This window comes from Danio aesculapii, chromosome 17 (assembly GCF_903798145.1).
Source record: "Danio aesculapii chromosome 17, fDanAes4.1, whole genome shotgun sequence".
Taxonomy (NCBI): Eukaryota; Metazoa; Chordata; class Actinopteri; order Cypriniformes; family Danionidae; genus Danio; species Danio aesculapii.
Window position 1 is genome coordinate 28,934,623 of NC_079451.1, and position 14,727 is coordinate 28,949,349.

Genomic DNA, 14,727 nt, shown 5'->3' on the forward strand with positions numbered 1-14,727 from the left:
TTTTTTTATTTTTCAATAATTAGATTAACAATTTCAAATATTTAATTTCACTGAAACAAAACGAGTATAAAATTCTTATAATTTTTTTTAGTTTTAGTTAACTAATTATTACACAATGGTTATTTTATCCAGTTTGCTGAATTTACTCTTTATAAATGTGTATTTCGAAGAAATCTTCGCAGACCTTATGTAGAATTTAAAAAACCATTAACATTTTCAATCACATAATAAATCCAGTAAAGAGAAACTGGATTTTTTTTACAATAAAACTTTTGCATTAATTTCAGCTTTATTTGAATTGAGGAAAGAAAGTGTTAAAGCTTTTATATAATATATAGTTATATAAATATACAATAGTATATTCTATAATTTATTTTAAAAAGTTTATTAATAATATAAAGTTTATTAAAGCTTGTTTACACAGGTTTTGTTGGTTATGTGTGAAAGGTCAAGGTTGTCACACATTTGTCTTATATACGCAGTTTCAGTTGTTCTAGGTAAAAAATGCTCACAAAATCTCAGCAATGCATCTCTGTAAAAAAATCATTCATCAAGATCATTTCTTGGGTTTACTAAATTTTGTAAGGTAAGTGGTTGTAAACCATTTATTTGGGCTGATTTTAAACAAACAAATTAATTTGAACATTACTAATTTAATCAAACAAATTAAATTTATTAATGTTCAACTTAATTTGTTTGTTTAAATTCAACCCAGGTTAATTGTTTGCAATGACTTAAAACAAGGCTAAAGAAATCTTTCAATGTTTACATTTTCTCTCGGCTGGAATAGGTCAAACTACAAACTTTATCTTTATTCAATTCTTGCAATATTGACTGCCTACAAAAAGTAGACGGATGAAAAGGAAGAATAAAATGTACCAAGAATCCGAGCAGTGCAGACATCAGTGGTATTGATTTATTGAATGCTGAGATGTATTAATATATAGAATCTTTATTTGCACAGTGGGTATTGTTTTTCATTGTGACTTTTCACAGTATTATGTCCATGTGACTCAGCTAAATCATGTCTTAATCTCAGGACTTTGCCTGTGAAAATGTTTGCATTAGAGAAGTCAGTGAAATTGCCTTTTGTCTGTTTATGTTGTTTAGAGGAGTGGTTCAGTTCTCTTTGACCTCCTTTGAGAAAGCATGTGATTGTTTGTTAACAGTTAGTACATTAACTGCTTTGCTCAAAATACATGAACATGAAGTTTGTCTGTCATTTTTAAAGCAATAGTTTACCCAAAATTGAAAATGTTGTCCTCATTTACTCACCCTTTACGCATTCCAAACTTATTTAAATGTCTTTCTTCTTTCTTCTGTTGAACATAGATGGTCTATAAAAATATTTATTTATAAATTATTCATTATTTATTTATGAATGTATTAAATCTGGCTGCAAAATATGTGTACACCATACACAACATTAGAAATGGTTAATCAAAAATTAAAGAATCTACACTTTTTTTTTTGAGATATTGTCTATAATTGTCGTTTATTTGTTTATTGTCATTTTAATTTACTTGATAATGTTAATATATGACATATTTTATACATACCTAAAATGCTTTGGCAATACTGTGCCAAATGTCATACCAATATAGTAACTTGAACTTAAAAGAAGATATTTTGAAGAAAGCTGGAGACCAGTAACCATTAACTTGCGTAGTATTTGTTTTTCCTACTATAGAAGACAATGCTTTCTAGCTTTCTTCTAGTGAGTTCCTTTACATTTGACCCCTTTAAGTGATTTTAGCTCACAGTATAACATAAGCACTTGTATACTTTATTAATTTTTAATGATAGTTTAACATTTTTTGAGGCAAGTATAAAACCTAATCATTCCTTTTTAAAAAGGCTCTTCTTTTGCCAGTTTCCATAGCAATTTGCATGATGATAAGGTGGGAAAGAATCTGTCTGGACTTTCAGAAAAAGGCTCACAAAGCAATTTCTTAGACTGATGGGTTTTGTAATATTTTGTGCTTCACAAGGGTAAAGTGGAGGGGCTTTGTCTATGGAGAGAGAAAAGCACTTCCTGTTTTAGGAACACTAGTCTTTCAGGTTATTATTAGCAGTAAAGTGTCTTGAAATAGAACAGAGCCATTCTCCTCAGAGGTATTCAAAACTGCCTCAGCTCTGCATCCGGCAGGAGGAATCCCCCTGTTTGTACAATTCTCTGTATGAGAGCAGTTTGACTGACAGTTGTGATCATGCGGTGGACATTTTTGAAAATGTTTTTATTGTGAAACACTTGCTCAATGCTGGACGTTTTAAATGCTGTGTAATCTAATTACTGGTCATGCCGCAGAATTCAAAATAAGAGTCTTTAAGAAAGTCTTTAAGTCTTTTTCGAAATAAGAGTCTTATAAGAATCTCCCATTATTTACATTTGTTCAATCGCTGGTTGAAATTCATATCCTAGAAAGATTTTTTTAGCTAAAATTGTAGTCCTTGTTGAGTCATAATATGCTTGTTAAATACTTTGTTGTAGTGTTAGGAGATTTGTTTTATTACTTTATTTTTACTGTAACTTTACACATGTGATGTAGGAGGAATAGAGACATTGTGTTTCCCAGAAATCACTATTGAATCACACGGTTTGTCTTCAGAACATTTTGTCTGTGATGACATGAAAGGGCCCCACAAATGGGGCACGCTGTTTTTATAGGCCCTAATTTGTACATCTGTCCATCACTCATAGTTCATATCAATCATTCTTTAGTTTTTCCATTATGTAGTGTTTCCATTTATCTATTGTTCCATATATCTATTCACTGTTTTTTATTTCGAATAATAATTCTGTAGTTTTGTTTTGTTCTGGTTCCGTCCATGTCTGCCATTTTACAATTTTATAAATCATTGTGTAGTTCTTTAATTCTATAATTATTTACACCCATTCCACATAAATCCATATACTGTACATCCATTAGACTTTAATTCTGTTCATCTGTCCTCCACCCTTTTGTTCTCTGCCATTCCATAGTTCATTTGTTCTATAGCTCCATCCATTCATTGTTCTATAGCTCCATCTGTTGTTCTGTATTATATAATTTTATAGTTTGTTCATTCTATAGCTCCATCTGTCCATTTATTGTTCTATAGCTCCATCTGTTGTACATTTATGATTTTATAGTTCATGCTGTAGTTCCAATCACATTTTGTAATGTCCATTAGTATTTCTTTAGTATATAAATCATTCTGTAGTTCTTTTGTTCAGTAAATCCATCCATCTGTCCATCCTTCCATCCATTGTCCTGTCCATCCACCAATCGTCTTGTCCATCTGTCTGTCCTTCCATCCGTTCATCGCCCTGACCATCTGTCTGTCCATCCATTCATCCATAGTTCTGTCCATCCATCCACCTGTCCATCCATTCATAGCTCTGTCCATTTATCTGTCATCCATCCATAGTCCTGTCCATCCATCCATTCGTCCGTCCATCTATCCATAGTTCTGTCCATCCTGGCTTCTGTCCATCCATAGTTCTGTTCATCCGTCGGTCCATTCATAGTTCTGTCCATTTATAGTTCTGTCCATTCATAGTTCTGTCCATCCATCCATCAATTTGATGGTTCATCCTTAGTCCTGTATCGATACATAGTCCATCGATACATAGTTCTTTTCATCAATTCGTCCTTCCATCCATAGTTCCGTCCATTCATAGTTCTGTCCATCCATCCATCCATCCATTCATAGTTCTGTCCATCCTTAGTTTTGTCCATCCGTGCGTCTATCTCCATCCATCAATTTGTTGGTCCATTCATAGTTCTGTCCATTCATGCATCTGTCTGTCTGTCCATAGATACATAGTTCTGACCATCAATTCGTCCATCCACCGAAAGTTCAGTCAATCTGTTCGTTCAGTCATCGATCTGTCCATCCGTCCATCTGTCTGTCCATTCATAGTTCTGTCCATCTATAGTTCTGTCCATACGTGCATCTGTCTGTCCGTCCATCGATACATGGTTCTCTCTATCAATTCGTTCGTCCACCCAAAGTTCAGGCAATCTGTTCGTCCATTCATAGTTCTGTCCATCCATAGTTCTTTCTATCTGTGCGTCTGTCTGTCCGTCCATCCATCAAATCGTTGGTCCATCAATAGTTTCTGTCCGTCCGTGCATCTGTTTGTCTGTCCATCGATACAAAGTTCTGTCCATCAATTCATCCGTCCATCCATAGTTCAGTCAATCCGTTCATCCATTCAGTTCTGTCCATCAGTCCGCCCATTCATAGTCCTGTCTATTTGTCCATCTATCTTTCCATTCATAGTTATGTCCATCCATCCATCTCTCTGTCCATCCATTCTTAGTTCTGTCCATTCATGCATCTGTCTGTCTGTCCATAGATACATAGTTCTGACCATCAATTCGTCCATCCACCGAAAGTTCAGTCAATCTGTTCGTTCAGTCATCGATCTGTCCATCCGTCCATCTGTCTGTCCATTCATAGTTCTGTCCATCTATAGTTCTGTCCATACGTGCATCTGTCTGTCCGTCCATCGATACATGGTTCTCTCTATCAATTCGTTCGTCCACCCAAAGTTCAGGCAATCTGTTCGTCCATTCATAGTTCTGTCCATCCATAGTTCTTTCTATCCGTGCGTCTGTCTGTCCGTCCATCCATCAAATCGTTGGTCCATCAATAGTTTCTGTCTGTCCATGCATCTGTTTGTCTGTCCATCGATACAAAGTTCTGTCCATCAATTCATCCGTCCATCCATAGTTCAGTCAATCCGTTCATCCATTCAGTTCTGTCCATCAGTCCGCCCATTCATAGTCCTGTCTATTTGTCCATCTATCTTTCCATTCATAGTTATGTCCATCCATCCATCTCTCTGTCCATCCATTCTTAGTTCTGTCCATCCGTCTGTCCATCCATTCATAGTTCTGTCCTTCCATCCCTCCATCTGCCTATCCAGAGTTCTGTCCATCAGTTGTTCTTTAGTATTTAAATCATTCTATAGTTATTTTGTTCAGTAATTCCATCCATCCATCTGTCCGTCCTCTGACAGTCCACTTGTCACTCATGAAATAAAACTCTTGAAATAAATAATTTTATGTTTTACATTCATTTCAATCATTTATATCTTTCTTTTGTTCTGTAATCCTCTGTCCATCTATTGTTTTGCCCATTCAGGGATTAAACATGGGGTGCCAAAATGTACTTAATTCCTGGATTCACTGTGCAGTAGCAGTGAGAGCCAGACCTCGAGCAAAGACATACAGTTTAATTTCACTTTGATGGAGTCTGAGATTTAACATCATAGTTTTCACTTTATTTTTGCCTGAATGCTGACCCGTCTTGATGATTTGCACAATTTAAAAGCGCCTAAAAATCCTTGCAGCGGTATTTAGCTAAACCTGCTCTTCTGCTCTTTACACACGTTCTGCTCTGAGGCCCTAAAGTTTTCTTTGTGGAGGACAAAATACACACACAAACACACACACACACACACACATACACACACAAGCTGAAATGCATGTTTTTATAGTAAGTGCAAGGTAAATAGGTTGCACACACCCAAAATATCCGCTAACTTTGCAAACATTTCCTATTGACCCTATTAATAGTGTATGTAGTGCAAGGAAGGGCAGTATTGTTGATTGATTGTCTGTTTTTGATTGACAGGTACAAGCCCTTTTTTCCTTTCCAAGTGCAGCCACCTCTGATGTCGTCATGTGACCTTGACATCTCCATCCGAGACACATTATTGGTGGAGGGGCGTCTACGGGTCACACTTGTTGAATGTAGCAGGTAGGACAAACTCTTCTTTCTATGTGATTTCAATTAGCATTTAACTTTGGTAACACTTTATTTTGATGGTCCATTTGAGTATTAGTAAACTGTCTGCTTAATATCTGTTGATACTGCTCCTTCAATAGACATTTAACTGACTATAAGAAACTTTGCAAGTACAGTGCATTTGGAAAGTATTCATAGTCCTTCACTTTTTCCACATTTTTTTATGTTACAACCTTATTCCAAAATGGATTAAATTCATTTATTTCCTCAACTCTACACACAATAGCCCATAATGACAATGTGAGAAAAGATTTTTTTAAATTGTTGCAAATTTATTACAAATAAAAAACCTGAAAAATCACATGTACATCAGTATTCACAGCCTTTGCCGTGAAGCTCTAAATTGAGCTCAGGTACATTCTGTTTCCACTGATCTTTCTTGAGATGTTTCAGCAGCATATATGGAGTTCACCTGTGATTAAATATAGTTGATTGGACATGATTTGAAAAGGCAAACACCTGTCTATATAAGGTCCTATGGTTGACAGTGCATGCTAAAGCACAAACCAATCATGAAGACAAAGGAATTGTCTGTAGACGTCCGAAACAAGATTGTCTCGAGGCACAAGGCTGGGGAAGGTTACAGAAATATTTCTGCTGCTCTGAAAGTTCCAATGAGCACAGTGGCCTCCATCATCCGTAATTGGAAGTTGTTTGGAACCACAAGAACACTTCCTAGAGCTGGCAGGCCATCTAAGCTGAGTGATCAGGGGCGAAGGGCCTTAGTCAGGGAGGTGATCAATAACCTGATGGTCACTCTGTCTGAGCTCCAGCGTTCTTCTGTGGAGAGAAGAAAACCTTACAAAAGGACAACCATCTGTGCAGCAATCCACCAATCAGGCCTGTATGGGCCAGATGGAAGCCACACCGCGCCTGGAATTTGCCAAAAGGCATCTGAAGGACTTTCAGATTATAAGAAACAAAATTCTCTAGTCTGATGAGACTAAAATTGAACTCTTTGGAGTGAATGCAAGGCGTTACGTCTGGAGAAAACCAGGCACCGCTCATCACCAGGCTAATACCATCCGTACAGTGAAGCATGGTGGTGGCAGCATCATGCTGTGGGGATGTTTTTCAGCATCAGGAACTGGAAGGCTAGTCAGGATACAGGGTAAGATGAATGCAGCAATGTACAGAGACATCCTAAATGAAAACATGCTTCAGATTGCTCTTGACCTCAGACTGGGGCGACGGTTCATCTTCCAGCAGGACAATGACCCAAAGCAGACCGCCAAAATATCAATGGAGTGGCGTCAGAACAACTCGGTGAATGTCCTTGAGTGGTCCAGCCAGAGCCCAGAACTAATTACAGCTGTAATTGCTGCCAAAGGTGCATCAACAAAGTACTGAGCAAAGGCTGTGAATACTGATGTACATGTGATCTTTCAGGTTTTTTTATTTTTAATAAATTTGCAACAATTTCAAAAAATCTTATTTTCACATTGTCATTATGGGCTATTGTGTGTAGAAATTTGAGAAAATAAATGAATTTAATCTGTTTGGGAATAAGGCTGTAACATAAAAAAATGTGGAAAAAGTGAAGTGCTATCAATACTTTCCGAATGCACTGTACATGTCAACTTGCACTAACCCCAACCTAACAGTCTACTTATAATCTAATGAGAATTAGTTGCAATGTAACTTAAATTCAACAAACAGACAATCAAAATAAAGTGTAACCTTAGCTTTTAATGTCTTTATTTATTTATTATTTTTCAAAAACTCAACCAAAAAGGACAATTACCTCATCATTTATTCTGGTTTTAAATTTTGGAGTTTCTTTCTGCTGTTGAACACAAAAGATGATATTTTGAAGAATGCTGGTTGCTGGCACCCATCCATTTCCATAGTAGGAAAAAACCTACCTGGTATCAGCTTTTTAAAAAATATATTCTTTTGTGTTGAACAAAAAAGAAGCTCAAAGAGGGTTTTAAGCAAGTGAAGGGTTAATAAATGATGGCAGATTTTTGGGGGGGATTAACTGTCCCTTTAATGTTTAGAAAGTACACTTTACTATGTGAAAGAGGGACGCACTGTTAATAAAACTCTAGCATTAGATTATTTTCATTTTGTGGCTGGTATGATAAATCTGTTCCATTTTGTCTAAATATTAAAAACAAACTCCATATTATATTTATCAATAAATATGATGTATTTATTGTATATGATATATATGATGCAGGTGAATTTAGGCAGTAAAACATCACAAATTATATTTCCAATTTTAAAAATTGATAAATATATCACCTTACAGTCTTGTTCAAATGTTAGTATACCATTTTGTTTATCATAATGTCTTTTTTAATCGTTTTATACATGCTGCAATTTATATTCCAAAACAATTGCTGTAATTGAGTAAGTGTAATCAAACTTTATAGTGAACACTATCATAATGTTTGTTTTAAACAGTAACCTATTTTACTATTCATCCTGAAAGGAATGATAAAATGTGACTTATCTGTGTTTTATTTCCCTCAGTATTGCAGATTTGACCCTGTGTGACCTGTTTTCCAGAAAATACAGTATTTAAAAATTGGGTTACACACTTGAATTACCTGTTAGATTAATCCAAATCTAATTAAGACTGTAAAATTAATAGAAATTAGTATGTATAGTTTAATAAAATATTGAAAATGCTAATATTGGCTGATCAAAATGTGGTAATATTGTGCATTCCTAGCACAGAAAAGCCAAACAAACATAGATTATAGATGTTGTATCACTGCAGTTTTTCTAAGAACGGCTTGCCCTGTATCTCCTTTACTGTTTTCAGTGTCATCACATCACACATATTGCAATCATTTTGTACTGTTAGCCTCTATCCAGTTGTGTGTGCATATACACCTCTTTGTTTTCTTTAGTTTACTCACACACATAGTGGGTCAAACTGACGATGCATATAACATTGTTTAGTACAGTGACATTTATATAAGAGTCTGTTCAGAGTAATATACACTGTGCTTGCTGTTTTCTTATTCATTTGGGACACAAAACTTGTACGCAGCCATAACATTCCTAGTCAATGAAATCTGAAATGGCCTGTTTGCAAGCTGTTGTATTTGAGAACCTCCACACAATGAAACAAAAGCGTCATTCTTCTCGCTATTGTGTTTTTGTCTGATTGGTAACTGACTACAATGGTGTTTGTAATGGGTTTTCCATTAATAATGCACAGCGTCTGACAATTACAAACCCAACTCAACCCTCGTGTGCACTCATACAGACAGTTTGTTTTCTGTATACTGGGTTTCTGTGTGCGGCATTTAGTCGAGAGTTTGGTAAACCTGTGATTTTTGTCGAGCGTGTGTTTATGCAGCCTATTTGTTTACACCAGCTGTTAATTTTTTAGCCGTGCTGAGGCTTTTCCACCAGCAGAGGGCAGTAGTGGACTTTAACTTAACCTGTCCCGCTCCAGCATGCTGAAAGAGAGTTGTTAAACTGAGGAGCTTAAATGCAGGAATAATGTTACGACCATTTGTTTTTAATTATGTATGTACAGTATAAAATGTAGCCAGCCTTTAATTTTTTAATCGAATTAAGTTGCATTCAACTTTAATTACTGTAAACTGACTTAAATGTGAGATTTTGTTAAATTTGATTTTGTTAAATGAATAAAATGGATAGTTAATCAAATCTAAAATTTGTATCACTTGACCCAATGAAAAATAAATAATTAGGCTTAAACAATATTTTCTATTTCCATGAAAACAATTTTATATAACATGGTACAAAGCATATTTGTCTTGTTGAAGAAAGTAAATTAATTTCATTTCTCTTAAATTCTCTAGCTTTAATAAAAACAAAAATTCCCATTAAATGTTTATTCATTCAATAAAAAAATTGGGTAATGGTTTCACATCTAAATTTGTTCAGTTGAGCCAATAAAAAATAAGTAATTTGCCTTAAAAATGATTTCTTTAAGTCCATGAAAGTACAAAGCACATTGAGCTTCTGTTTACTATGCATGCACTGACCTGTGTGAGTAACCTTTAAAATTGTACATTTTAAAATTTTACAACAACATTTACATTTAACTATGTTTTGAACTTAAAATATATTACTTGAAAAATAAAACAAATACTATTAAACTGAAATGAAAGATACATTGTTAATTATATGAAGTACTGCTTGAATTTATTTTTTTTTTTTTTTCATTGTTGAAACGTGGCCTTTCTTTAGAAAGTTAAATTAGCATAAAAATGTCATGGCTTACTCATCACATGCTTTTTTACTGTGTATTAAAGAAAAATTAAGACATTACAATTAAAACTATCTTTTAGAATAATTGGAAAGACTTTTGCAATGTCTCCAATGATATATCTACTAAACTGCACAGTGGACCTTTGTCTTGACTCTTGAGGGTAGGGATGCTCATGATAACAGATTTACTGTTAACCGAAAGGGTGTGTTTTTAACCTATTTATTTATATATATATATATATATATATATATATATATATATATATATATATATATATATATATATATATATATATATATATATATATATATATATATATATATATATAATTTGTTTGCAATTGGCTGCATAAATGTACAACACACATTTGTTAACTCGTGTATGGTAATACATGCAACCACATGTGCCTACAGAAGTTGGTGATAAAGAATATGAGCTGAATTTTTAAACTACTCGGGTCATTTCAGTTAATATGTGGTTGAGCCAAGCATCAACACTTTTACCACTGGCAAAATTCACTTTTGATTTGGATCACAGATTTGAATTGTTTTGGCACATTTGGTCCTCTTTTTGGGAACTTTCTTAAGGGTGCTTCATGTAGCCTTTGTCTTTGAAAGTTTAGTTTAAATCTTATTTTATTTCAGCTCTTAAGGATTTGTATGCCATTGAATGTATAACAAGAACTCCTGTGCATGTTATGAAATGCCAGTACCAGAGTTGTCTTATTGAAGAATGTATAATACAAAAACCTTTTATTTTATGATCTTTCAGAAATGATTTTAATATGGTGATCTCTTTACATTTTTATCTGTGAATAAATATATATTGTTGAATCTTCGATGTTCAATCTGAATAGAAATCTATAAAGAACAGAATTTGTTTAACCTTTTAACTGCCTGCTCTACCAAATAATGAATGTTAAAGTCACTTAAAGAATGACTGTTTTAAATAATGGTTTACACATACAGCATTGTTGGGTTACAAACAAATCAAACAAGCATAATCCTGTTGCACTACTACACTTCATTTTGGTTTTATTGTAAAAACAAAAACAAGAAAACATGTTAAATGAGAATGTGAAATATTTTATGGCATACTTCAAAAAATAAAGATGATTTAGTATTCAGAAATGTTGTATTTATAATATTTTTTAAAAATAAATTGGTCTAACACTTCATATTTTCATATGTATATGTATTTCGGTAATTCTGGTACTTTTACCATAAACCAACATATTAACCACTTGGTAGAGGTTGATATTTTAGAAATTTTGGGATGTGTTGAAAAAAACTGCATTGAGTTATAGCTATGTATTATAGCGGTCTTTTCTGTCACATTTAGTTAACACATCCGTGATAAAATATATTTATAGCTTACCGATTAAACCTTTGAATTGAAGTGAGTATGATAAAGTACATTTTCAGTGCTTGTAATGAGGCATGGGACGATAACTGTTTTTAAGCTATACCGCGGTTTAGAAAAGTCAAGGTTTTAAAACCGCCAAAATCTTCTGTAATACCGTTCCTAAAGTACGTGTAAGATTTTTTTATTTATTATTTCAAAAAATAAGTTTTTTAGGACAACACCATCTCCAGCAGAAAAGATATCCAAAGATGCTGTTTTAAATTGTAAAGAAATATCCGTTTTTGAACCTAATGAAGACAGCAGAAGTCCATGATTTATTTGAATCATTTAGCCTGACATGTTTACTGCTCCAAAATATTATAAATATATTGTTTTCAATGGGGGAAAAATGTTGTTTTGCTATAAACTATGTGCACCAGCAGATGGCAGTAGTTGCTTAATAAACAATCTATAGACCACTGATGAGTTTGTAGAGCTAAATTCATGATATTGCACAGTATGCAAATATCATTTCCTTTTCATTTTGTGTCCGAACACGCATTCAGCTCTTCTATGTGAAAAATAGCAGTTCTTTAAAATAAAAAAAGTGATATGTTCCCTCATTTGCCTGTGTTTTCACTCTCTAGGTTGTTTATCCTGGGCTCATATGAAAGGGAGACGTACGTTCACTGCACTTTCGAGCTCAGTTCTGACGAATGGAGGGAAAAAACTCGTAGCTCCATCAAAGAGGTACACATTTCATGTGTTGCTGCATGTCTTTCACTCTGCTTGAGGGCGTTGTAATTGCGTGCATGTTTGATATGCATTTGTCAATAAAAGCACAAGCAGACATGCATGTTCAATGCATATAGGGTTAAAGGTCAAAGGTTAAAGGTCAAGGATGGATAGATGAAATGGCAAATATCCAGTATTAAATGAACTATAATTCTTTACTATTATCACATTGTCTTGAATTTAATAATGTCTGGATATGTATAGTGCATTTCAGACATCAGACAGTTCTGTGGACAGCGATAATAAATGTTGTTTATAGTGATGTCACTATATACTTGGATATACAGATATATTTAGATATATATTTTTTTATTTTTAAAATATTTACCAAATGATGTTTAACAGAGCAAGGAATTTTTTATTGTTTGTCTGATAATATTTTTTTCTTCTGGAGAAAGTCTTGTTTGTTTTATTTTGGCTAGAATAAAAACAGTTTTTAATTTTTAGAAAAAAACATTTTAAGGTCAAAATTATTAGCCCCTTTAAGCAATTTTTTCTTGATATTCTGCAGAACAAGCCATTGTTATACAGTAACTTGCCTATACCCTAACCTGCCTAGTTAACCTAATTAACCTTGTTAAGCCTTTAAATGCTGTACAGAAGTGTCTTGAAAAATATCTAGTCAAATATTATTTACTGTCATCATGGCAAAGATAAAATAAATCAGTTATTAGAAATGAGTTATTAAAACTATTATGTGTAGAAATGTGTTGAAAAAAAATCTTCTCTCCATTAAACAGAACTTGGGGAAAAAATAAACAGGTGGGCTAATAATTCTGACTTCAACTGTATATGGAGGAAATTAAGAGACCACTTTTTTTAATTAAAGTATTGTCAGTTAGAGTTTTTTAATTGTTCAGAAAATGAAATGTGGTCATTAATAACAAATGATAGTTTTATTTTATAGCAAATGTTAATATATAGCATGTCTTTGTGATTTGAAAATGAACCCTTTTCAACCAAATATTGATACTGAGGGTAAAAACATTGGTGTTGTGTTGTCTAAGTATGAATATAAATGTGTAAGAACTTTGCACTTTTTTTGACTATTTTGACTTTGCATTTCAAAGAAATGTCATCTGTAACTTTCATTCATTCATTTGCCCTTCCAGCCGCACTCATCAGTAACTTAAAGAATCAAACAAATGTAACGATTTACACAATCCACTATAAATCCTTAATACAGACACACTGAGGATTTACAGCTCTTACATTTTTTCATAACTAGACTTTTTATTCATATATCAGTTCTGAATGCTCTTAAGTGTGGATTTTATTGTAAATAAAGGATTTTGTTTAAAAAAAAATTGTGAAGCGAGGGAAGCGAAGTGTTTTTTAGTGCATTTCTATCTATAGCTATATTCTAAATTAAGTTTAATTTAGAGTCTTTAAATATTTAAATACTAATGCAACATTTCTCATTTTCTTTTTTATTAATGCAGTTTTAAGTGCAAATTAGTCATATTAGACTTATTGTCAGTATATGTATAATGCGTTTCACACACACTTCTTGTTTCATGTTTAATAGAAGGTGATAATAAATGTTGTTTATAGTGGTCACTATATTTTATGCTTGTTTGATTAGAAATGAAGTCAATCCTTGAAATTAAGTTTCTACTAATAATATTGATATTTAGAGATTTTTAAAATAAATATTATTCAGAAAATGACATTGTCAGAATAACAAATGGTAGTTTAAGCAGTTTTGATAGCAAATATATAGAATTGTTTTCTGATTTGAAAATGAGCCCTATTCCACCAAATATTGGTTTCTTCTGGGGTTAAAACATTGGTATTGGAAAATAAGACCCTTTTTAATTGTAATTTTCAATTTTGAAGAAATGTCATAAATAACTTTCAGAATAAATGAAAAATTAACATTTCATCCAATTAACTAGTAATCATAAAACAGAAATTTCTGTTTTGAAAGCCCTTAAATCTAAAGGATTTAGGTTTTGTAAAAAGCGGTGGAGCTAAATGCTTTATTTAGTGCAACAAGTATATGTATTGGGCGACATGGTGCGCACTCTCGCCTCACAGCAAGAAGGTCGCTGGTTCGGTTGGCATTTTTGTGTGGAGTTTGAATGTTCTCCCTATGTTCGTGTGGGTTTCCTCTGGGTGCTCCAATTTCCCCCACAGTCCAAAGACATGAGCTATACAAAAATTGTCCGTAGTGTGTAAATGAGTGTATGGGTGTTTCCCAGTACTAGGTTGTGGCCGGAAGGGCATCCACTGCGTAAAATATATGCTGGAGTAGTTGGCCGTTCATTCTGCTGTGCTGACCCCTGATAAATAAGGGACTAAGCTGAAGGAAGATGAATGAATAAATGAAGTATCTGTATTTGCAAATAAAAAAAAAGAAATGTTGCATTGGTATTTTATAACTTATAAAATACCTATGCAACATTTCTTTTTTTCTTGATTCTATTTTGCAGTGCCTCATATATATTACATATTAAATTTTACATATTAGACTTATTGTCTGGGAAATACTATAATAGAAGTGTTTAACAGAAGAAGCTTATTAAACCCATACAGGTTGAAATTACCAGGGCAAAAGTCTCGTCTCTTAGGGGTGTTGTTTG

At 33.5% G+C, this 14,727-nt stretch overlaps 1 protein-coding gene across 1 annotated transcript in view; it reads left to right on the plus strand.

The window, feature by feature from the left end:
- pdzd8 (PDZ domain containing 8) overlaps positions 1–14,727 on the plus strand; it is a 69,780-nt gene that overhangs the window by 20,590 nt on the left and 34,463 nt on the right. The window contains exons 2-3 of the mRNA XM_056476762.1: positions 5,629–5,754; positions 11,995–12,097. Of these exons, the coding sequence (XP_056332737.1) occupies positions 5,629–5,754; positions 11,995–12,097 (229 nt within the window). The remainder of the gene's footprint in view (positions 1–5,628; positions 5,755–11,994; positions 12,098–14,727) is intronic.